Genomic DNA, 25,359 nt, shown 5'->3' on the forward strand with positions numbered 1-25,359 from the left:
TCACATGCCCCACGGGCCATCATATGCATCCTGCTCCTGCTCGCAAGGGGTGCCCTCAACACGTGCAGCACTCTTCCCCTACAACCACTAATCAAACAATGCGGCTGCACTTGCAGGCTCCGCCCGCTGCCAATGTAATAGTGTGGTGCCGTAGGCCCCCATGCATATGTAGTGACCACATAGACACGGTTGATTAGGGTATAGAACTAGCCATGGGAAAGTGTACTCAGCCCCTTTTATTATTAGGGTCACATGTCCTGTGATGCCTGTGCTAGAAGGGTGTGGGGTGTGAGACAGCCCTTGGGAAGTGACTGGTGACAGAGCAACTAGAACAGTGACCAGTAGGTCACTACAGTGATGATTGTCCTTTTGTGTAGTTCCGATATACCCTATACAGGATCTGCGCATTTGGATGAGATAAACTGTGGGATTGGTGGCAGACTGGTTCCGTGCACCCCCACCGGATATGTTAGCCTGTCTGTATCAGCTAGCTCACAGTGTCACTATTATCTCTTCTTACCAGGGAGAGAATAGATTCTGGCAACCTCAGAAATGACAACCCTGATCCCTCAGAATTGTGGAAACAATATGCTACCTTTCGCTCAGTCACTCGTGCTCACTTAGTTTGTCACAGAGATACACAGAATAGACATACTGGGCGTTTGTCAATAAGGATTTATTGAACAGTTGTTATTCTAGTGTAGAATAGATGAGCTACAACAACCATTAGACGGTAGCAGAGATATATGATTAGCAGTACTACCAAAGTAAAGGGATGGTACAGTTCTACCATTTTGCAGTAATCCAGAAAATATACAAGTACCTAGAATAAATGATAAAAAGTGCGTACTCCTACGATGACTCCCTAACTAGATGTACCTAAATGTACCTAGCTTCTATGTAGGTGTTATGCCAAGAATCCCTCTAGGATCTAGTCAACCCCATTACCTGAGAGTGAGAGAATATAGGACCCTGTACTGGTCTCGAGTTGGACACCCCGCGAGGGATGTTAGACCACTGCTAGCTGAAGCATCTGCATGCAGAAACCTCAGCATCTCTGGTCAGTGTGTCAGCCGGGAAGTCACGGGCTCCTCTCTCTTTTTAAGCAAGGCATGATGTATATATACCCATAGGTCTCCCCAGTGGACCTACCTTGCTGTGTTACTGTGTCGGCCTAAAGGATGACGTCGGGACTGAACTTTATACAGAGATATTATACAGGGAATGGTAGTCCTGCTGTGCTTCAAAGAAACCTCATGCATAATGTATGAGATTCAAACCAGGGAAAAACCCGAGTTCTGAATGCAGTGTCGTATCTTGGTAAAAGGTCAGTCCCAAAGAACCGTTATGTATGTAATGTGGGGAAGAATATAGGTGAAGGCTTGCAGTGTTACCTGCTCCTATGTAGGGTACCTATATGGAATAAAACAATCCAAGTCCTTAAAAATTCTTTAGCAATACCTGAGGCCAATTCCTGGGTTTCCTTCTTTGAGTAACACCAGTGTAAATGCTGATTTTAAAAAAAGTATGGAAGAGTGAATTTATTTGAGACCCAAGTATTGCAAATTCCCCAACTTTAATTTCAGTTATTGTTTGTTGTAAGAGCATTACAAACTTTGTCTCATACATTTTCCCAGGTGGAGAGATTTCTCTCCTGGAACACCGAGATGCATCGACGTCAATTCTGCAAAAGAGCTTAACTCCAACATTACATATTCCCTCCTCAAATCCTCCTCTCAACCTCTCTACAGATCTACGTAAGTATCACACCCTCCAAGAATTGTTTAATCATAGTCCAGGGGGTGAGAAAGGTGTAAGACCTTCATTGCCTAAAGGTGAGACAAAGGCCAAAGGATGGTTGAGTTGTGTCTTCTTTCTCTCACATAATGTTATTCTTGCCTTTTGGTTTGCAGACATGTGGGGGAGAAGTTGAAGATCTTCTCAGGCTGCTGCGACTCATGGAAGTCCCTTGATGACCTTCAGAGGGTGTTCTGGTTCACCAGAACACCTGTATCAGGTTTGTGTCCAATACAAGGGTGAAGCACCTATTGAGCCAAATGTTCTTGTATCAGGAAGAAAATATTGGTTCCAGGAGGTAAGACATGAAGAACCTGTTATTTACTGTCCAAGATGTCCAAGTCCTGAAGAGCAGTTCCACTGAACTGATAAAATGCATCATACCAGAGTGCATTTTTTAAGGTTCTCTCACCGTCTTCCAAGGTTTGTGAAAAACATGTTTACTTGGGCGAATCTAAGATAATCTGTGAGGTTTTATCGCAAGAGAAAGGTCTTACATGTGTCCCTGTTATTGGCCTAAACATAGCTTGAGAAATTTCCAACTCTTCCTAAGTTTGAATCTAGGTGTGATTTCCCCCCACAAACTAGCAATATTTCTTTGCAAGTCCTTGTGTGCAGTGAGTAGGGATGTTCCATTTTCTCCTGAGTTAACTTTCAACTGATTTCTTGACAACTTTGAAAAAGGACAGATGATGGTGAACTTTTTTTCCTGTTTTCAACGACAGTGGTCCCCAGAAAGTGAAACGGAAACCAAAGGAATTAATATAGACTCAATCGTAGCTATATTTAGTGGACTTGTCCAGCCAGATAGAGGTCTGATATTTACTTGTAGGTTTAGGATATAATCATACAAAACAATACATAAAATGGGACACAATCCTGTGTCCTACTTAGCCAGTAGAGTACATAAACAAGGGAGAAAACGAACAACAGTGGGCTCAGGCAAAGCTTTTCCGGTTTGTTACACAAGGAGGATATACAGTGTTACAAGAACATATCACTACAAAACACCTTTACAGCGGAATGAACAAAAGGTTTTTTGCGTATAAGGTGTATTAGGGTGTCGACGGCGTTTCGATCCGTTTAAGGGATGAGCGGATCATCATCAGGACTTTAATACCATGCCTGTTAAATAGAGCCTCATTAGCCACAATTCCAGAATGAGGGAACTTAGGCGGGGAGACGAGGGCTGCTATAATGGCAGCTCCAGATATGATGAATTCCAGCTCGGATATGGGGGGAGTCGCCTTCGCGTACTCTAACGGCTCAGTCGCCAGTATGTTGCAGGGAAGTTGCTGAGTAGCAGGATTCTTCCGGGTGTGTCACAAACCCTTTTGTTCATTCCACTGTAAAGGTGTTTTTTAGTGATTTGTTGTTGTAACACTGTATATCCTCCTTGTGTAACAAACCGGAAAAGCTTTGCCTGAGCCCCCTGTTGTTCGTTTTCTCCCTTGTTTATGTACTCTTCTGGCTAAGTAGGACACAGGATTGTGTCCCATTTAATGTATTGTTTGGTATGATTATATCCTAAACCTACAAGTAAATATCAGACCTCTGTCCGGCTGGACAAGTCCATTAAATATAGCTACGATTGAGTCAATATTCATTCCTTTGGTTTCCATTTCACTTTCTGGGGACCACTGTTGTTGAAAACAATTGTCTCCCAAGGTCCCTGGTCGACTTCTCTTGGGTTCCCTTGTTGTTGCAGAATATATAATATAGAACCTTTTTTTCCTGACACAACTTAAAAGTGGCACGAAAGCCCCGATTTTAACACTACACAAAACTCTACAAACTTCTAGGCTCCTCACCCTCTTAAAAGTAAGTAATAATTGTAATGGCAATGAGATCAGAACTTGAGTGATGCCTTGGATTAAATACATTTATTATTCAACATAGCAGCTTTGCCATGCATGCTGGCATATCATTACTTTGACATGGGCCAGGATATCAGCATTGTAAGCTTATTTTTGATGCTTTGAGTTTCATGGAAATGTATTAATTGGTGGAACACCATTAGCATGGAACAAAACGTTTTCTTTTGCTAAAAACGCTGGCAGTGTTTAATTCATCTCTATGAAGTTTAGCAGGTTGTTGCCAAGGTACGCCCAAGGCAGTGCTCTCAGGGTCTCCACAAGATTTGGCAAAAGAATGGCAAAGTTAGGTCGGTCAATTGATATACGGTTTGCTAATAACTTTTGTGCCGTTTCATAAATTGCACAGAATTTGACCGATAATTAGCATGTTTAATTTACTGCTGATTTGCTAATGTACATATAGTCCCATCAAGGGCGACATGAATAAAAGGATGCAAAAAACCCCCAAAGTATTCATCTCCTTCTAACATTGGTGCCCCTTGAGACATCTGCTGTTTGTAAGGAATTCCCGTTTAGTTTTTCATTGGTGTGCTAAACTGAGTTCTTTTCAGAAGTCTTGGTCACTGGTGATGTCAGATATGACGTCTTCATTGATGTGATCAATAATGCACTTTAAAAAACTCATGAGGGATGTTGTGTTTGATGTCACAAGCAATGCATGACTGCGTTGCAAGTTAAGTGTGTGTGCGTGCATGCGTGCACGTGTGCGTGTGTGCGTGTGTGTGTTGCAAATCTACCAATAAAAGTGAGAACACTAATCCGAGGATGATAATTCGTTTTCATCTAATCATTGACACATATTTGCCTTTGCTCATGTTACATATTGATTAACAGCTACCTTGCTTCCAATCAATAACCCTCGCTAGGTTATCAACTGAGGAAAGATCCTAACTAAAGCTTAATATTCGCTGCTGCTTTTAAAAGCCATGTATAGTGAACCCAGCCTTGTAATGCTTCTAATGGCCTAGAAAGCATGGCAGCGTGAGCGCGCTAAATAATACACGGGAGCCGGTATAGTTATGTTACACACGCGGCTCCGACTGACCCGTCGAGGCCACGCCTCTTTATTTTAACTCGCTAGCGTCTGACGTCACGCGTCAGCGCTAGCGCACCTCGGCAGCGCGGGAGGCTAGAACGCCTCGCGCGTGCCGAACACTACACTCCTTCCAACCTTTATAAACATTAAGCAAAACATAAAAGCAAAACGATGGGTCTGTTACCAGTCCGCCAGTCCTTACGGGTCACACCATATAGTCCGCCAGCTGGGATGACGGTGCCGGGTTCCTCCTCAGGTTGTAGCGGGACGGGCCGCCTCTGGAAGGGACCACCTCGGGGGTTCTGCGCCTTGGGGTGTTCGGCTCTACCCGGGCTGGGGAGCTGCCAGGCGGGTTACCCCCTGGGGTGGCTGGGACGGGCTGGGAACCCCCATCCTCACTCCGACCGTCCTCCACTTCCTGATCTCCTCTCGGCTGGTCGGGATCCGGCCCCTCGGGCTCGGCCCCGGGACGTGGCGGTGTTCCTGGGTGGACTTTTTTAAAGAAGGACACGTCTCGCGTGACTGTTTCCGCGCCTCTTTGAGCGGTCACCATCGTGCCTGTCCGGCGGGTGACCACCCATGGTTGAGGTTCAAAAGGAAGTCTGAACTTGCTGCCTGGGTAGCGGTCCCTCACGTATACTCGATCCTGCTGTTGTAACCATGGATTCCTTCGCTCCTCTTCGCAGGCTGGCGTGGTCGTTCGAGCGCCTCCGGTTGGCTAATGTCTTTTCGTTGGTGGCTTGTGCCGGAACCCAAGTAGGGTGGTGTGGGATCATGTCACTTACGATTCTCCCCATGGTGGCTGTTCCTGGCACTGCCTCGGTCGTGACATGGGGGGTCAAACGGTATTCGCGCAGGAAACTGTAGATCGCTCTCTCCAGTGGAGATCCCTCAGCCATGGCGATGCGAATGGTTTTATTGAGTGTCCTCATAAACCTCTCTACCTCTCCATTGGCCTGGGGCCACCGTGGTGTTATCTTGCGGTGAGTGATCCCCCAGCTCTTGAGATACTCTGCGAACTCCTGCCCTTGGAAAGGCGGTCCGTTGTCGGTCTTGACCACCCCGAATATGCCGTGAGTGGCGATGGTTTTTTCAAACTTCGCGATCACCTCCGTGGCTGTCTGGCTCCCCACGATTTCGACCTCTGGGTATTTTGTGAAGTCGTCAATGATGACCAACGCATACCGCCCATCGGGGAGATGTCCGAAGTCGGCACTCACGCACTCCCACGGTCGCCGAGGATTGTCTTCGGTCGCCACTGGGTGCGGGCGCTCTGGCGGGCCTGCGGCTTTGCACCACGTGCAGGTTCTCACCGTCTGTTCCACCATCGCATCCATGCCTGGGAACCATACTTTGGCTCGGAGCCTGCCCTTTGTCTTTACTACTCCTTGGTGTCCCCGGTGGGCGAGGTCCACTGCTTGTTGAGCGAGGCTGGCCGGCATGATTAGTCTTGGACCCCGCAGAAGACATCCTTGGGCGTCAACGGACAGCTCACTTTTCACCCTCAGGGACGACTCTAGTGTCAGCTTGGCTTGGGGTGTCCGTCTGTTGAGCGAGGCTTGAATTGTCCTCCAATCCCCCGATCTGACGGCCTCCACTGCTGCTCTCACACATTCATCGCCTTCTGATGCTTCTATTATTGCGGCCAGGCTCATTGGAAGGGGTCGTGACCGCTCCGTCACATACCGGACATACTTCTCCGTATCCTCAGCCTCCTCCTTCTCCTCTGACGTGGCTTTCCGCTGGTGTCGTGACAGGTAGTCCGCTGGGTTCGTGGCCCCTGGTTTGTACTCCACCCGGTAGTCATACCCTTGTAGTTGGAGTATCCATTTTTCATTCCAGGGCGGCGGCTTCGAGGACGACCCTTGGAATAGAGGAATGAGCGGCTTGTGGTCGGTTGTCACTGTGAAATGATGTCCATAGATGTACACATGAAAGTACCGGCATGCCCAGTGGATGGCGATGGCTTCTCGCTCGATTTGAGAGTACCGCTGCTCTGTTTCGGTCAGGGACCGGCTGGCGTAGGCGATGGGGGCCCATTCCTCATTGTCCTGGCGTTGTGTCAGGACCGCTCCCAACCCAAACGGACTCGCGCCGACTGCCACGTTGGTGGGCTTTGCCGGGTCGAAGTATGACAGGGTAGTGTCCGCAGATAGGGCCGCCTTCGTCGCTTGGAACGCCTGTTCCTGTTCCAGGCCCCACTGCCACGTGGTGGACGACTTGGTCAGCTCCCTGAGGGGTTTAGTGAGGTTGGAGAGGTCCAGAATGAAGCGGCCGCAGAAGTTGACCATGCCCAGGAAACTCCGGGCCTCCGATATGTTCGTCGGAGCTGGGGCATCTTGGACATCCTTCACCTTATCCGGGTCTGGGGCCACCCCTTGGTCCGAGAAGGTATATCCGAAGAAACTGATCTTATTCTGCAGGAACTGACACTTCTCCCGGTGCAGGGTCAGGCCTGACTCCTGAATCCTCTTGAGGACCCCTCTCAATCGCTGGTGGTGCTCCTCTATGGGTGACGCGTATATGAGCAGGTCGTCACTCACGTTGAGCACGCCGGGGAGCCCACTGAGCACCTCTCTGATGGTATTTTGGAATACCTCGGCGGCACTCGAAATGCCGAAGTTTAGGCGCCGATATCGTCTGAGGCCCACATGGGTGGAAAAAGTAGTGATGTACCTCGAGTCCGGATGAAGTGGTAGCTGGTGGTAGCCTGACCGTAGGTCCATCTTTGAAAACCATCTGGCCCCGTTCAGCTCTCCCAGGATGTCATCAATAGTGGGCGTCAGGTGTCGCTCTCTTTTGACCGCAGCATTGGGGAGGCGCATGTCCACACAGATGCGGACTTGTCCTGGCTGCTTCGGCTTCCTGGCGATGACGATCGGGGATACCCACGGGGTTGGCCCACTGACCTTTTCGATGATGCCTTGTCTCTCCAGGGCCTCTAGCTCCTCCTCCACCTTCTGCCGCAGGTGGAAAGCAATCCGCCGGTGCCTCAGCGCCACTGGCTGGACCGACGGGTCGATGTGTAAGGATACTTCCTTTCCTTTCAGGCATCCGATGCCTTTGAAGACTTCTCCAAACTCTTCCAGGATGGTGTCCAGTTCTTCCTCCAGAACTGCCATGGCAAACGATATCAACCTCAACTCTTCGGCCGATTTCCCGCTCAGCAGCATTCCGCTGCCCTCTTCCGTGACATAGACGGTGGTTTTGATGCTCCTCTCGCCATGTTGTAGCTCTGTTTGGAAGCACCCGATGAGGGGAATGGGCGTCTTCTGGCCGTATGCGAACACCCTGATCTTCGCCTCTCTCAGCGGGGGTTTGGCTCGCAGTTGGTGGTAGACGTTGGCGGCCATCAGCTCGATGGAGGCCCCAGTGTCGATTGTCGCCTTTACCTCTTGTTGTTGGACTAGTATGCGACACTTCGGAAGTCTGCGCTTCTTCTTCTGTGGTTGATGGATTGCAAACACATAATGGACTGGGTACTCTCCGGTGTCGTCGTCCATGTCTTCACTGTCTGCCTCTTCGCCTACCGCATGGGCCGCCTCCTTCTTGGCTTTGGTGGACCGGCACACCGCCGCAAAGTGATTCATCCACCCGCAGGCGCCGCACTTTTTCCCTCTAGCCGGGCAGTCTTGCATGCGGTGGGGTTGGCCGCCACAGTACCCGCAGTCTTTCTTCTTTGCCTCCGGCTGTCGTTTTCCTCCAGCTTGCCTCCCTTTTGGCCGCACTACGTTTACCGTTTCCGCCACTTGCACTTGCTCCGTCTTCACAGGGCGATGTAGGGCTGCCTCCATGTGCGAGGCTCTCGCTTGCGATAGCTCTTTCGACCGTCCGAGGGTGAGGATGTCCGCCAGGGGCTTTCCTTTTTCCTGGAGGACCGTGACGCGAAGTTTAGACGAGTAACACCCCTGTATGATCTGCCCTCGGATCTCTTCCTGTTCGTCGCGTAACCCACACGTGCTGGCTAGCTCCTTCAGCCGGCCATGGAACGCATCCAGAGATTCGTCTGCCTCTTGTTTGGCCTGACGGAAGATGAACCTTTCATAGTCCCTGTTCGCCATGGGCTCAAAGTGGGCGTTGAGCGCGTTCAGCAGTGTGTGGTACGTTTTCGGCGTGGCTTCCACGAGAGTTTTGTAGATGCGGTGGATGTCTTTGCCTCCTAGGTGGAGCAGCAGTGTTCTGCGCCTTTCCCTCGCGATGCCAGCCCCTTCGAAGTAAAATTGCAGGCGGTCTGTCCAATCCTTCCAGCGCTGGGCGAGGGATGACGGGGCACCATCAATGACAAACGGCTCAATGGCGGGGATCGACGCCATCTTGGCACGTGCGCAGCACGCGGTGGAAGCTAGCTTCCTCTCCACTGCGTCGACGCCACCAGGCGTGCACTCCCTCCGGGCGTTGCGTGTTGGCCTTCCTCGCGCTGCTGCACCAACTGGTGGGCGCGCCTACCTCCAGACGTCGTCCGCGGGACCCTCAGGCGCTTCTGGTTCGAGGCGATCACCCCCGTCATAGGCCTGGATCAGGGGGAGGGCGCGGCCGTCGTCAAACACCTCGTGGGGGCAGGTGCGGCATCACCTGGGCGAGACATACCCCTTCCAGGCTGTGGATTGGGGCACCGGGGCACACCCAGCGTCACCTCCGATGTCAGGATGGACCCTCCGGGCACCTGCAGTGTTCCCCACCAGGCCTCACAGTAGGCTCAGCCAGGGCACCATGAGGGGAGCAGCACACATAGGCTCAGGCACCATGGGAGGACAAGGTGTGCAATGTGGGGCACCCAAAATAGCACAGCAGGGCTCAATTGACCCCTCGTCGCCAGTGTAATGCTTCTAATGGCCTAGAAAGCATGGCAGCGCGAGCGCGCTAAATACTACACGGGAGCCGGTATAGTTATGTTACACACGCGGCTCCGACTGACCCGTCGAGGTCACGCCTCTTTATTTTAACTCGCTAGCGTCTGACGTCACGCGTCAGCGCTAGCGCACCTCGGCAGCGCGGAAGGCTAGAACGCCTCGCGCGTGCCGAACACTACAAGCCTATCCGCTTACATAACGAATAGCAGAATATGTCAATGCAATTAAAAGGCGGGATATGAGATATGCCACTGAGCCCCATCATTTACAGGCCACAATGGAGGCGTGAAATGTTTGAAGTTATTAGCTATTGATGTCAGAAATTGGTTACAGTGGAGTGACGTTAGAGCGAAGTGTAGGGAATGGATACAGAAAGTATTTCCATTAACACCTATAGTTATGAGAAGAGGCAGCCATATTATAAAAAAAATTGGAATGACGAACTGGAAATATAACAGGATGGAAATGTTCTCCTATGTCTAACCAGGATGTGATACAGGAAACTAGTCTTGTACATAATTTAAGACTGAAACTGATGTTTCTATCAAATACGGGGTTTGCCTTTTTGCGAAAATCCAGCAGAGGGCGATGTTTCATTAAACTTGTTTTGATCCAACACAAACCAATCGTTACAAACGCACTTTTTGCATTAGACACTAGCAGTGCTTAATTTGCAACAAAATAAGAGCTTGGCCCGGCGTTTGTGTTAAGAGTCCGGGGGTGGTGCTTTTCTGGTTTTGTCTTCGTCCCTTTACTGCCTAGCTCTAGCTCACTGCGGGTCAAAGTTTGATGATGAAAAAATCCTCCTATTCCTTGTTTTTTATTCTCTATGCAGCCTGCTTTTATAATGCAAGCACTTAATGTTGTAGAGTGGCAACTTTAAACATGATCTGTCCATCTTTAGAGACTATGAGGCATATTATCAACAGAATGTGATAATTATCGCAAATCGCGCTTAGCGCGTTTTCTTTCCTCGCTGTCTATCACTAATTGACATCGCCGTGTTAGCGGCGAATTAGCAACGCTTTGATCAGAGGCGATGTCAAATCCAGCTATAGACGGTGATCAGCACTTAGGGGCATATCAGCAAGGGCCGGCGATAATTATGGCTAAGCTCCCTTAGCACGAGGATAATTATCGCCGGCTATTGCTGGATTTTATAGCTGAGATAGCGCGCTATCAGCGACGCTTATCTCCAAAGCGATAAAATTCCAAGCGCAAGCTGCCAAATGTGCAATTATCGCTGGAAATCCAGCGATAATCGCACAGCGTTTGGCGATGGCGTGATGATAGGGCAGGGCAGACTTAGCCATTATATCCACCTTTCATTGGATATAATGGCTAAGTCAAATTGAAAGCAGGCGTAAGGAAAGTAGCGATAACCACGGTTAGCGCTACTTTTCTTATCGCTACGCAGGTTAGAGATCAGCTTACTGATAGGAGAAATGTCTGTTAGCGACATTTCTCACGTTACTTTGGGGAGGAACGCCCACTTTGCATCTCATTAGAGATGCAAAGCTGGGCGTTAAGGTAAAGGGTGCTAAGGCATGATTCACGCGATAGCGTGACCTTGCTGATAGTGCGATAAAATTATCGCCGCTTTTCGCCCGAAAACGGACGCTAAAGCGGTGATAATTTTATCTCGGAGCCTTGATGATATGCCCCTAATACCATGAGAAATCAAGCGATAATTAGTGTGCCCTAATGAAAAGCTTGCTAATAGGCAAGTGTGAACTTAACCACACAATCCACCTCCAATACAAAAGATGGTTAAGTCAACTTTCAAACATGTGTTCAATACCTGACATAACTGCGGTTAGTGCAGCTTTTTTAATCGCTTCGAGGATCCGGTGCCTCATTTTTAATAGTGCGAAGTTGTGTTTGCGACTGTTTTCATGTAGTATTGGTGAGGAACGCCTACTTTGCATGTCATTAGTGATACATATCGCTGACAAGCAAAGGAAAAAAAACCAAGCATTGGCGTAGCCAATAGGTCTCGCCTTTGGGACCTTATAAGTGTTTAGCCAGAGATATTGACCTTGCCTATGTCTTTAAGCTGTGCTGTACAGAAGTCTGTGTGATGGTGGGGATCTCTGAAGCTCACAGCTCCTCAATCTGACTGACCAAGCTATGCTTTTGGGTGAGCTCCATTCGCTCAGACATAAAGATTAGTTATCATCAAAACTACTTTTCAGCTCGACTGCTTTGGAACCAGATTTCTTGTGACAGATTAGCAATAACCGGAAGTCATTGTGAAAGGCATTAGGTCGGCTCAAAATGGGCAGATGCAGTATCCTCTTATAGAGGGCGACGTTGTTGAAGTCTCAGCAGAGAGGCCAAGACTCGACTCTCACATCTGCTTGAGCAGGTGAAGAAGCTGCCGCAGTGGAAGACTTGAGATTCCAGCTCGCTGTCCCCTGCCAAGTGTCTCTGACGGACAACCGTGAACCCACGCAGATGCCTAGAGGCGGCGATTAGGCGCTATATGGAGACGTAACTTGGGCAGACAGTTCCCGAAGGTGTGCAGCGTTCTGCCAAAGACTCGCTTGGTGTGCACCATATATCAGCACTTTCACAATACCTGTCCGCATAGCACGGTTGTGCTCACCCCCTGCTTTACGGTTATATTCCAGCAAGCAGAGAAAAACAGTGTTTGCACAGTACCGTTTACAGAGTTTATTTTGAGGGAGTCGCCGCACCTCTAATCACATATGTACTCTTGTCTGGAGAAAGAAGCTTACAAGGGCCATGGGGAATAATAAAAACATAAAAATGTTGATTTTCACCAAGGTAACCTGGGATGCTTGAACACAAATCGCTGTTGGTTCAACAGCAGAACCAGACCTACAAGTAAAACTGCTTCGGGGGAGGAGGTTCTGCAGACTTGCACGTGCTCCCATCTCATTTCCATATCCACGTGATCCCATAAGGGGTTCAGTGCCCTTATGCGGCAATGAAGACGTTTACTTTTAGGTTTTCCTTTTTTTAATTGGGACTACACTTGAATGTCAAGCCTTGGCATCTACAAGGAACGACTATGGGAGTGAGGTTAGTGGTACAGTCCGTGCAAAACGAAATGGTCCAAATTACGTTCTGGTTCAACACCAGAAACGTAGCTCAAGCCCCTGCGGCGCTGGGGTCCCCCAACCCTTCAAAGGGTCGCCATTCAGCCCAAGGCCAATGTACACCTGTTAAATATGGGAGACACAGGCCCCCTCATCATATTCTGAGGGTTACAGGGGAGGGAATTTCCCCTTACGCCACTGCTCACCACCCACGTCATGGGTGCCGGCTCTTATTATTGGGGACCTGCACTTATTTCTCCTCGTCAGAATTTTTGTCAGATTAATTAAGCTAAGGGAGAGATGGAAGGAGGAACAAAAAGAGACAAGAACAGTTAAAAAAGGAGAAAGCAGGGATGAAAAAGACTCTGTAAGGTTGACATAAAGAGACAGGAAGTGAAGCGTGGTGGGAAAAGGAGGCATGGGGTGGGACCAAGAGCAAGCAGCGATGATATTCATTTGCAGCGGGCTTTAAACAATATTTGCTCTTCTTCCACCTATTCCCCCCCAGACACACACACACACACACACACTTTTATCTACAAATCATGAACTGTTAAAGCCACTTGTTCCAAATGGTTCAGGTGAGGGCAATGCAGGGAAATAAATACACTAATGACCTCTTGTGTTTTCACTGGATTTGTGCAACAGTGGGCGTTGGGTGCTACCTGGGTGGGTGTGCCTGCGATTTGGGTGGCAAACTGACAGCTCAGCGTGCACCGCATTCCTGATCCTTCGCCGTTAATGTGGGCTGTAGCTAGGGCAACCCAACGAGCACCAGTGCATGCGCAGTGTCCTAAAGTTGGAGATATGTTTCATGAAAGACCCGCGACATGTTCTGAAAGAAAATGGGGTGCACTGTTCACAAGTGTGGGTGACAGAGACCCATGAATTACCCAGTCTCAAAGTGGACTCAAACGCCGGAGGCTCAGAGTCAAACCTGGGGTGCTATTTGTTGTATCTGTCACAACCGGGGAGGCGGCACCTGCGACAATAAGCGTACCCCTGCGCGTCAGCTTCCAAGTGGCCTCATATCACATGCGTCACCATCAGCGAGTTCATGCTTTTCACCAGAAGCAGATTGCCTTCTGGGAGTTGTAGTTTGACTTTAATGTTGCAAGAGTACAGAAAGTGTTGTTAGCTACAAGCCAGGGCAGGATGAAGTTAGTTGTCACACAACATGACATGCGACCATTCTCTGCACACACTACCTGCTTGTGGATTCCGTTGAAGGTCACTCCGTTGGCACGTTCCACACTCCCATTCCGGCAGGGCGCCCCATGGCCCACTTCACGTGGGGTGGGGCACCCATTACCATTGCTGAAAGGCTCGCCTCCCCGTTGTGCAGGTGTTTGCTCCCCGTGGGAGCCACGTACAACCCACATATGCGCTGAAAGTGGGCCATCAACTCCGAGTCCTGAAGGGTGTGGATGAGGCTGTCCATGACGTGTGGTCGGGGGTGATATCCACAGTGGGACAGCAGCCTCGTCTGAACCCGACTGAGCGCAAGAGCCGATAGGTGTGTGGGGGGCAGATAAGCTGCGCGGTCCTAGTGCTGCCTACCAATACCAGGCAGCAGCAGGAAGCTTCCAGTGAGGATGCGGATTGCAACAAGTGGACAGTCTATGGAAAGTGACAACACTGGAGCGCGTGAGACCTACCAGGGAAGGGCCCCAATGAGGCTCCCCTTAGCCTGTGAAGAACCAGAACCTTTTGGGCCTGGCGGCGCAGGGTACGCCCAAAGTCTCCGGAGTTCACCTGCTTCGCTGCACAGAGACACGGGACACTCTGTCGGCGTTAGAAGATCAGATTTATTTAGCTGCAGCTAGTACAGTTATCCTAGAAGTACACAAAGTAGGTTCTCAGGAGACTGCCACTTCACTCTGTGGCGCATCGGGTTTTATACCATACAATGTTATAATCATTAATAAAATGCACTCCCAGAGCATACAAGAAAGAGCCAATAAGGAAAGTTGGAAAACAAGGCGGAACCAATAAGAAAGGTTTGAAAACAGAAGTGTCAGATGACTCGAAGAGACCTCTCCTCCAACTGTGTTTGTCACCCCTCCCTCAAGCTAATACATTAACAGATTCATGACTAACTTGCAGGTGGCGAGATACGTTTGTGTGTGTTGGAGGACAGTTGTGAAACGAGAGAATGCTAGCAGGAGACAGTGAAGGCCAGTCGATAAGATAAGGTCAGGAAAGAATAGTGTGAGCCAACAGATAGTTGAGACAGGGATTAGAAGAGCCAGACAGGGATTAGTGTACTCGGCTAGTTCTAACACCAGCTTTGCAAATAGAGGCCGAGGGCGTATTTCGACACCAGGCTACAGAAAAAGCAGAATAGACTTTGTTCGCCGTGCTGCCTGAGTGATGGCAACACAAAATGGCGGCGGGCCACAAAATGGCGGGTCGATTCGATCGTGATCGAAAATCGAAGTCTCTCACCTGACTGTCCTCATAGCTGGTAAATGTACACACATGTTTTAAAAAAAAAAACAGATGGCCCATGCACGCCACTCCATGAACATCGTAACTCCAGCGCACAGTGAATACTTACAAACACAGCCTGAAAGAGGGGGGCGAGACACTGCGTGGGAGACAAGCGCGCACACGTTAATTAAACCCAGATGGCCCCTGCGCGTGCTGTAAGAATGCATCCACAAAAGTAAAAGCAACTAAAACAAAGCTTTGAAATGTGACCTGAAGCAGATGGCACACTGTGTGCCTCTGCCCGTAACCGCATGGTTTAGGCCGTAGGCGTCAACATTCCAAGAAAAGGTGGGACAAAAACCCGCCTTTGCCCAATTTCGTGCTGTCTTTCTTAGAAAGACGCACGCAAAGGCCAATAGCCTGCGACCCAAAAAAGAAACACACGCACAAGCATGTGGTGAGCTTTCTAAAGCCCCTTACTAAATGTCTTGCTGGCTCGACTTAAAAACCAGCAGCTATCACAAAAAAACAAGCTCTAAAGCATGTTAGCGTGTTCTTGTTGATAGTGCGATAAAAAAATTGCCGCTTTTTTGGCGATATGTGCCACTAAAGTGGCGAAAGATTTCTTGATAATATGCCCCTAGAGGTGATCATAAAACAGCAGGCCAATGGAGCAACGCCCCTCAAGGGTCATTTGTCTTACTCACATTAAATGACCTTTAGCGGCTCTGTAGCTTTGCAGAGCTGAACTGAATGGTTTTCTAACAGCATTTCATGTCCTTGTGCCTTGAGATTCAGGGAAAGTACAGGTAAAGGCTGCTGTGTTTGAACGTAGATAAGCTATCTTTATTTCTTTCTTTCTTTCTTTCTATCGTTTTTTCTTTCTTTCTTTCTTTCTTTCTTTCTTTCTTTCTTTCTTTCTTTCCACTTCCTTTAATTTTTTCTTTCCTTTCGTTTTTTCTCAAGAATTTTGTATAACACTGAACATGCTGCATCCTGGCCAATTTGCATTTATCTATTTTGACATATTATACAATTATCTAAAATCTCTGTGCTTGCACAACTACTAAAACATGAAATGGGAACAAAGGCTTGCTGTAGACACACTGTATAACTTAAACTGTGCACACGGTTCTCAAAGACTTCTATAACCCCGCTCCTCTGTCACTGGTGCAGTGTACCGAACGTTCGCTCCTCAGTTTTATTTTATTTATGTTCATACATTTATGCCTGCATAAGCTGTCCCGCTTAGCGCTTATCTGCCCTGCACGGGCCCTTTTGTGATGAAAACAATGTCATCTATCTTGTATTAATATTCACGTTTTCCTTTCCGTCCATCAGAGTATGTGTGTCAGCACTGGAAAGAGGATGCCTTCTTCGGATATCAGTTCCTGAACGGAACCAACCCGCTGCTCATCCGGAAGTGCTCTGAAATCCCGGCTAACTTCCCGCTCACGGACGAGATGGTGGCAGCCATTTTGGGAGGCAGCACGTGCCTCCAGAACGAGTTACAGGTAGAGGTATTATTTATATTTCTTGCTAGATATCGGTGCTCAAGCACAACAGGGGGCAGCACCACCGGGTAAAAACATTTTATACTGCTCACCATCATCACATAAACATGGGACACCAGAATTCATGTAACTTTCACATGTGCTCCCTCATCACAAACTCCATGCTGCAAAATGGAAGGTTGCAATCCTCCCGTCAAAATCTTCTTCCTTGATGAGGAGTTCACATTCTGTATCTTGATGCTAATCCTGATGATTGCAAACACCGGAAACAGCTAAAACCAAAGCAAGGCAGTGGCAAACCAAACGGTAACATTACAGAACTCATGCCAAGGAAAGGAAGGGTGTCTAGGATCTGGGAAGGCTTGGCAAATATTCCTAATTGATGGCATAAGATTTAAGGGAGTCAATATCTGCAAATTAGGGCATCTTGTGAGCCATGGTCGATAGAGGTTTCGGGTCCACATCTTCTCATTCAGCAGGTCTGAGGAGGAAAGAAAAGATGGAAGTCAGTGTGGAGAGAGAGTGTGCTCACTCAAATCGCTAACACTTTAAGCAAAAAACTCTTGAGGTAACCAACCTCTGACAGGGTTGGATTGGGATTAAAAATCGTCCCCAGGCCCGCTAAAAAAAGTGGCCCACATTTGCATATTGCCTTTCGGCAAAATTCAGATTTGGCGATATTTTATTTTAAAAAAAGAGGTGGTTAAAAAAAATGCACAGATTACTTTGCACAGGTGTAATACACCTTAAAACAAGTGAGGCCACTTTTGCCTAGGCCACCTGCCCCCACTCAATATGCATATGTTGATGGACCGGCCTAGTGAGACAAAGGGAATGATATCTCTGCCCGTTGATAAAGGGGAGGTAATGGACGCCCATCTGCTTCCAGAAAGTCCCCTCAGGCACCCGCTGGCGGCATGGAACAAGGCAGAAACCGCCCAAATCGGCCCCCAGGCTGCTCAAAAAAGCAGCCCACAGCTGGAATTCGGATACCGGCTCCTCAGGCATTGCCCGAGTGCCCGGTTTACCAATCCGACGCTGACCTCTGATCTCTGGAGAGAGGAGTGCTGTTCCCACATCTCTTGAGTAGCTAGGGTGCTGTGACCAATAACAAAGGCAAAGTAAGCAGCAACAGCAGGGACTTGTGAGACCTTCAGGCATGTGCACAGTCAAGAATATGTCTTCAGCACTCAGCTCCATTTTCTGAAAGCCCCAGCAGCAGAGTCTACATGTGTTTGGCTCAAGGATGTTGAGTAAGTTGATGGGTGCATGGGATAATATTTCCTAGACTTGGTGGGGGAGCAGCAGCCCACTGCTAATCAGTCAATGCGTTCTGAAAAACCGAAGTCCAATCTGCTAGGTTGGGGAAGCACTTCTTTTCACAGAGAGGCTTCCGGGGAGGGCACCCCTTGCACCATTCCTCAAATGCACTGTGGTGGCCAATGTCTATGTTCGGCAGGCCATGTACAGCCTCCAGGGCCCACTGTCATGGAAACCACCTGTATTCCTTTTTCCAAGGTCCTGGTGCAAAGGAAACAGGATTGGGGGAAGGAGTGGGGGAGAAGTCATTCTCAATGGGCAGATCCGTTATTCATCTGGTGAAAGCCAATCTACCAAATATAGCAACATTTGTTATCAAGTAACAGTAACTCCAACAACAGATGCAACTCTAGTGATGGTGAATTATTTTTGCTGTGCACATGTTCTAGTGTTTGCATACTCTGTTACAAAATGGAAGCATGTATTATATGCACACATTTGCAGTTGTGGAAATAAATAAAATCAAAAGAAAAGCAACCCCCATCTACAAGAGGAGGCCCATGAAACATGCACAAGAGGAGGCCCATAGACATCCAGAAGAGGAGGTCAGCAGACATCTTCAAGAGGAGGCCAGTAGGCATCTACAAGAGGAGACCAGTAGACATCTACAAGAGGAGGCCAATAGATATCTACAAGAGGAGGCCTGTAAACATCTCCAAGAGGAGGCCTGTAAACATCTACAAGAGGAGGCCCATGAAACATGCACAAGAGGAGGCCCATTGACATCTAGAAGAGGAGGCCAGTAGACATCTAGAAGAGGAGGCCTGTAAACATCTACAAGAGGAGGCCCATGAATCATGCACAAGAGCAGGCCCATAGACATCTAGAAGAGGATGCCAATAGACATCTTCAAGAGGCCAGTAGACATCTTCACGAGGAGGCCAGTAGATATCTACAAGATGACACTGGTAGACATCTATAAGTGGAAACCAGTAGACATCTATAAGAGGAGGATAGTGGACATCTACAAGAGGAGGTCAGTAGACATCTACAAGAGGACTCTGGTAGACATCTGTAAGTGGAAACCAGTAGACATATATAAGAGGAGGCCAGTGGATATCTACAAGAGGAGGTCAGTAGACATCTCAACTAAAAAGCAATAGCTGTTGACACCATCGAAGGCTTATGCTGAGGGCTGATGGTGGATGACCCCTCAACTCTACAGGAGGGGGACAAATGGAGAGTTGTGTGCTTTCAGGGCACACCAAAGTATGCTACATAGGACCACCAGATTTGCAGTTTGAGCAGCCTTTCACTATCCTGAGCTCATGGACAGTTAGCGAATTGCACAAAATACTGGGAAATAGCTAGTGCCAACTATAAAAGAGCAGGGTTGAACTGCATACTTCACCGGTAACAGGCATGTTTCTCAGAGGTACTTCTAACCTTCTCATTTATCTTGTAATTTAACTGTATTATTGTTCCCTTTCACCTGTTCTGTACTGTATAGAATCAGTTACCAATCTTATTGTGCACATTCTTGCTAGGGAGTGATACCATTAGGAAGCATTCTTTCTTTGAAGAAGTAATTATTGCTCTTGGCTCACCCTCTCATTTATCTGAAAACCTGATTTCCTGTCATCCTTGCCTTGTATATCGTATTGCAAAAAAACATGGGTGCTTTTTATTGCGACTATTCTCCCCCATCTGTGTAATATTTTCAATGATTGCACCTGGTCTGAATGGATTCTTTGCTTTCACAGAAAGGAAACATCTTTATTGCTGATTACAAGATCCTCGAGGGAATCCCTGCTAACGTGATCAATGGCCACCAGCAGTACATCGCTGCGCCTCTATGTCTCCTATACAGGACCCCCACTGATGAGACTGTACCCATAGCCATCCAGGTATTCACATTTACCTCTTATCTAGACCAGCAGATTTCTGAACTTTACTGTTGTTGAACCCCCACTATAGCCAAAGAAAGGCAATGATCGTTCGTGAAAAGCTAATGTAAATAGGGCTAATAAGCCAACCCATAGCGACTTCCACTGATTGTATCCCTTTTACGTCACTTTAAAGCAATTTACTGCACGTTACCTTTCACCTGCAGGAAAAAAGAAACACAAGCTAATGAAAAAGTTTGGCAGGCAACGTAAAATGTTTGAAATATGTTTGCTTTAGTACATATCCTTTAGGAACAAACATACCAATAGAACAAGTATTTCAGGTGTTCAATGTAGGAAATCTATTTCCTATGCCAGTTAAGAGTCCTATAAATAGTAACATTTTACTAATAATATGCTTTCAAATAGACTAGCCTGCTAGAGCTGCCACTAATGTATTCTAGAGTATTTTTTATAAAAGGCAACTGGTTTGGGTTACTACTGATACTCAACAATGTCAGTGCTGGTCAATGTGATAAGAGACAGCTCACTGTCTGGGGGCAGGTGGAAAAATGTTGCCATTATTGCAGGTGGAGGTCACTGGCGCTCATTTTAGGACTTATTTTTCATTATCAACCCTGGTCTGTAGAAAAAAGTGCAAAAAAGAAGAAACAGTAAAGTCAAACAGTAAACAAGGCAGAATTCAGGTGAAAAAGAAGCTAAGGGGTATGAAGTGTCAGGTGGTGGAAGAAAGAGATTTGAGGTGGAATTAAAACTAGGCGTTCTTGGTATGAAGCAAACCTTAAATTTGATGGCACCACTGGCGGGTTACCAAGAAAACGTAAGAGCTATGAATTTACTCCTGTTTGTTTTCTAACAAATTAAGTGTTATGTACAGGTTTAAGTTTAAATTCAGCGGGAAAGACATGCCATTACTGTTGAATATTCACATACCATGTGCAGTGGCTGGGAGGCCTCTGGAGCTTGATGGGTTTCTGTAGCTCAGGACAGGAGGCCAGACAATTGACCCTTGGAGTCACTCTAGTAGTCCTGGATTCAAGGAGATGGTTCTTTCTCCTTCAAGCAGCAATGCAGGCCTCAAGCTGCCTGGTAGTCCTCTGAAAAACAAGGCAGGCCTCAAGCAGCACAGCAGTCCTCTGAAGAACAAGGTAGGCCTCACACAGCAGAGCAGTCATCTGGTAGCAGGAGTGTAGTCCTCTGAGAAACAAGGCAGACCTCAAGCAGTTGGGCAAACCTCTAAGAATCAAGGTAGGTCTCAAGCAGCAGGGCAGTCCTCTGAACTATACTGCAGTCCTTCTGTAGTCTTCTGCAGGTCCAGAATTGTACTGATGAATTGGTCTGAGGGTCCAGTATTTATACCTGGTGCCATCTTTGAAGTGGGAAAAACTTCTAGACTTCGCCTCACTTCTGGTTCTGGGATTTCCTTTCTTCCCTACCCTTGTTCTAGGATGTCTGGAGTCACAAAAGGCTATTTTGAAGTTCTTTGTGTGTGTACTGAGGCTGTGAGTGCAACTGCAAGTGAAGTAGGTAACAGCTTCGCCCCTCCCAACAAGTCAGCATGGTCTGTCCTGCCAAAATCCAGTTCCCCATTGTGTGGCTGTCTGGGAGGAATACACAAAGGCTGATTATACATACTCATGTGACTCAGGAACAGGCTGCAGGCACCAAATGGTTAGGCCAGAAAAATAACATCTTTCTATAACTGGCATTTTCAGATTTGTGACTTAAGTTCTGACTTTACCATTGAAGATACTTTTAAATTAGGATTAATTTGAATGTAAACATGACCTTTCTATCTGTTACCAATCAAAAGTTATCACTTATTAAAAGTAATAAGGTAACCCAATGTTATTGTTAGAAATTCGGGTCTCTAGTTGGCAGAGGTAGGTACCTTTGTCCAAATAGGGGCCCTTGCTTCTAGTCAGGATAAGGGGGATACACTTCTAAAATAACCCCTGCTCACCCCCATGGTAGCCTGGTACGAGCAGGCAGGCTTATCTCAGAGGCAGTGTGTAAAGCATTTGTGAACACATACAGTAATACAGTGAAAACACTACAAAGGGACACCACACCAGTTTAGAAAAATAAGAAATCTTTATCTAAAGCAAACAAGACCAAACAACAAATATCCACAATACAGTAATCAAAATATGACTTTCAAAAGGTAGAGACAGTTCTGTCCATAGAAAACTATGGATGCAACACTTTCAACACAAAGTACCTTGGTTGGGTCACAGTCACAAACAAAAACAGCCCCAGGGAAGGTGATGTGTTGGTTCCTTACTTCAGGGAAGGTGATGCGTTGGTTCATTACTGCCACGCAGGGGAGGTGTTGCATCGGTTCCTTACTAAAGGGGAGGTGATGCGTCCGTTTCTCACTGAAGGGGAGGTGATGCATCGGTTTCTTACTGCGGCCCTGTTGTTCTTGTAGATTTGGTGTCCCGGTGCGATGTGTTGCGATGTGTTGCACACCGGAGGTGAGGCGTCGCTTTATGAGGCTTTAGCGTCGTCGGTGCTTTGGGCTGCGCAGCGAGGCTTCGCATCGCCCGGCAGGACTCGGCGCAGTTTCACCTCACGCGGTGTCGGTTCCGAGAGGCTTTGCACGGTTTTGCGATGCTTCGCGCCAGGTCTTGCAGAGAGCTGCTGCAAAACCAACTTCTGATGCTTTTTGACTGCAGGAGGCACATCAGGCAAGGGTAGGACTCAGAGATGGCAGAGTTCAGCAGCACCAGCAGAGTTGCAGGAAGGCCTTTGTGTCCCCGAGACTTCTTAATAGGAGGCAGGCTCTATTTCAAGCCCTTGGAGATCTTCTTCAAGCAGGGGACACAGCAAAGTCCTTTCTCCTTTCCTTGGCAGAAACAGCCAAAGCAGGCCAACCCCAGACAGCAAACAGCACAGCGGCAGTATTCCTCCTCAGTTTCTCCAGCTCTTCTCCTAGGCAAAGGTTCCTCTTGATTCCCTGAAATGATCTAAAAGTTTAGGGTCTAGGTCCCTCTTTTTATACACAAAAATCCTTTGTTCTCTGAAGGCAGAGAGTATCTGTACCCAGCCAAAACCAGTTCTGTGGGGCACTTTGCAAGTGCACAACAACCTCCATTGTCAGCGTGAGCCCTGGCTCCAGACATACCACAGGGGGGCGGAGCCATCATTGTGGAAGGCAGGCACAGCCCTGTTCAGGTGGAGGTGCTACTCCTCCTACCACTGCAAATGCAGACCAGGCCATAACGTTCTCAGAGAAGAGGTCGCAGCTCTTATTGGGACTAGGTTTTCCCACCAAAAGAAGATACCCAGATGATGAAGCATGCCACCTCTGGTGGGTGATGGTATTAGTCCTGAAAGGGATTTATCCCACAAGGGAACTATATGAGATTTTAGTCCATCACTCTATGTGCTTAGTTTTGTTAGATTAGACCCAAGGATTTGTTTGCGCCAACGTTTTAAATACACTGCACCCTGCCCTGGGGCTGTCCAGAGCCTACCCTAAGTGTGACTAACTTATATGTAAGGCTCTCTGTTTTCCATTTTTACAGATAAATACAGACAGAAAACATTCATTTTCTTGTCTGTATTTATTTCTAAATGTGGATAGAAAAGGAAATTGGGTTGCTTTTTGAGTAATTCTAAATAGTGTCTGCCATGACTGCAAGGCCAATAGATGTGTGGATTGATAGATACGGGGATTAAAAAAGAAAGGAATTTTAGTACAGAGGCTTTAACAGCAGTAGATATGCACAAGGTTAATATTGGAATGTGCATATTTTCATATAGGTGCACTGATTTATCTTCTGCAGGTGTTAACAGCATTGAAACCTGGCAGACATTCAAGCATGAGTGCATATTTATCGGTTAAATACATGTGGAAATATACTAATTTCAGCTTAATTTTCTACAAAACCCAAAAGAAGTATGGATAAATACAGATACAATTAGCAAAAAATAAATATGGATAAATACAGACGGAAATGGCAAAACAGTAAATACCATAACACCGGGAGCCCTACTTCTTTGTATTAAAAGGGAAGGGTTAGGCCTGGCAAAAGGTTTATTTTGCCAGGTCAAAATCGCAGTTTTAAACTGCACACACATGCTGCAATGGTAGGCCTAAGGCATGTTTAAAAAGGGCAACTAAAGTGGGTAGCACAAAAGGTGCTGCAGACCTGCAGGCCCTAGGACCTAGTGCAATAAGTGCTGCAGGCCCTAGGTATATCATCATCATAAGCTTTTATTCGATATGCAAGATATCTTATAAGCACAATTAAAATACAATCATTACAGTGTACAGTGTAGGTATATGTAGAACTACTTTAGTAGGTCCTAAAATACAGTCCTAAAATCCAACAAAAACGGGTTCAGAAAACAAGAGTGATGAAGGTAAAAAGGTGGCTTTCTCTGCAAAGTCATCCCCCAAGTCCTACACCTAGCAATTAGCTGCGGCTTCTGCAGGTATGAGCGTTTGGGCGGTGGGGCCAGGTGAGGGGGGATTTCGAGAGATGACCACGAGGGAAAATTAATTATTTATTTAATTTTCCCTCTTGGTCGTCTCTCGAAATACCCCCTCAGCTGGCCCCACCACTCTTACCTGCAGCGGCCGGGGCTGCTAGTAATAAGCAACGTGTTACAGATGTAGTCTATTTCATACAATTTACTGATAGAAAGTAGCGTAACTTTTTTTCTTTTAGTGTGAACACCTAGCTAATTAAAATATGATGATTTGTAAAATACGATCATTTGCTAGCAACTGTAATAGATGTGAGTATTCTCATTACTGAATTAGACAGGAAAATATGATTTCATCTTAGGCACTAGGAAGTTAAAGATATGCACATTTTTCTTAGCATCAGCACAGTCTTTCTTTTCTGCATTATTGCAGCTGTTAAAATCCCATTTGGTAGAATAGTCTCCTCCTGAACCTTTGACCACGACCCTGAGGTATTGCTACCCACTCCATTACCCCGTCTCCAATAAGTACTGGACTGATTATGCTCCTTATTCATGCCCTTAACAGGCTTTGATTTTTTGAGCAAGCACATTTGGATCTGGTCCAGAAAGAAGAGATAATGGTGTAGCATTCGGTTATATGAAGGATCCACGCATGCAATTATATTGTATGCCTTAACAACACGGTCTTAATTACGACCGCTTCCTTGCCATGCATGCCTTTTCCACACATGCCTTTACAACGAATTTGATTGTAAAGGCATGATAGGTAAAGGCATATGCGTGGTATATATTACATCCCAGCCCCCCGTCCTGAGTCCTAAAACCTGGCCTCCAGCCCTGCAAACGACCCTGCCGTGGCCTAAAAACTATCCCAATCCCCCCACCCTGAGGTTCAAAACCAGTTTCAGCCCTAAATACTGTCTGACTCAAGCCCTAAAACCTGTCCCCCAGCCGTAAAAACTACCCTGACCTTCCTCCCACCCTGAGCCCTAAAAAACTGGTCCCCAACCCTAAAAACTACCTTGAACCCTGTGTCCTGAGCCCCAAAACTCATTCACCAGCCCGAATTACCAAGCCGCATGCCGATCCTTCCTGTCCCGATCCTTCCTGTTCTGCCTTCCATTCTCCCCACCAATCCGCTCTGAATGTAGATAGCTGACTGCCTTTACCATGTATATGT

At 47.3% G+C, this 25,359-nt stretch overlaps 1 protein-coding gene across 1 annotated transcript in view; it reads left to right on the top strand.

The window, feature by feature from the left end:
- The window catches only part of LOC146780156 (hydroperoxide isomerase ALOXE3-like), a 110,879-nt gene that overhangs the window by 46,992 nt on the left and 38,528 nt on the right, over positions 1–25,359 (top strand). The window contains exons 4-7 of the mRNA XM_085636702.1: positions 1,638–1,757; positions 1,914–2,017; positions 16,400–16,572; positions 19,596–19,739. Of these exons, the coding sequence (XP_085492828.1) occupies positions 1,638–1,757; positions 1,914–2,017; positions 16,400–16,572; positions 19,596–19,739 (541 nt within the window). The remainder of the gene's footprint in view (positions 1–1,637; positions 1,758–1,913; positions 2,018–16,399; positions 16,573–19,595; positions 19,740–25,359) is intronic.

The sequence above is a fragment of the Triturus cristatus genome, chromosome 12 (assembly GCF_964204655.1).
Source record: "Triturus cristatus chromosome 12, aTriCri1.1, whole genome shotgun sequence".
In the NCBI taxonomy this organism is placed as follows: domain Eukaryota; kingdom Metazoa; phylum Chordata; class Amphibia; order Caudata; family Salamandridae; genus Triturus; species Triturus cristatus.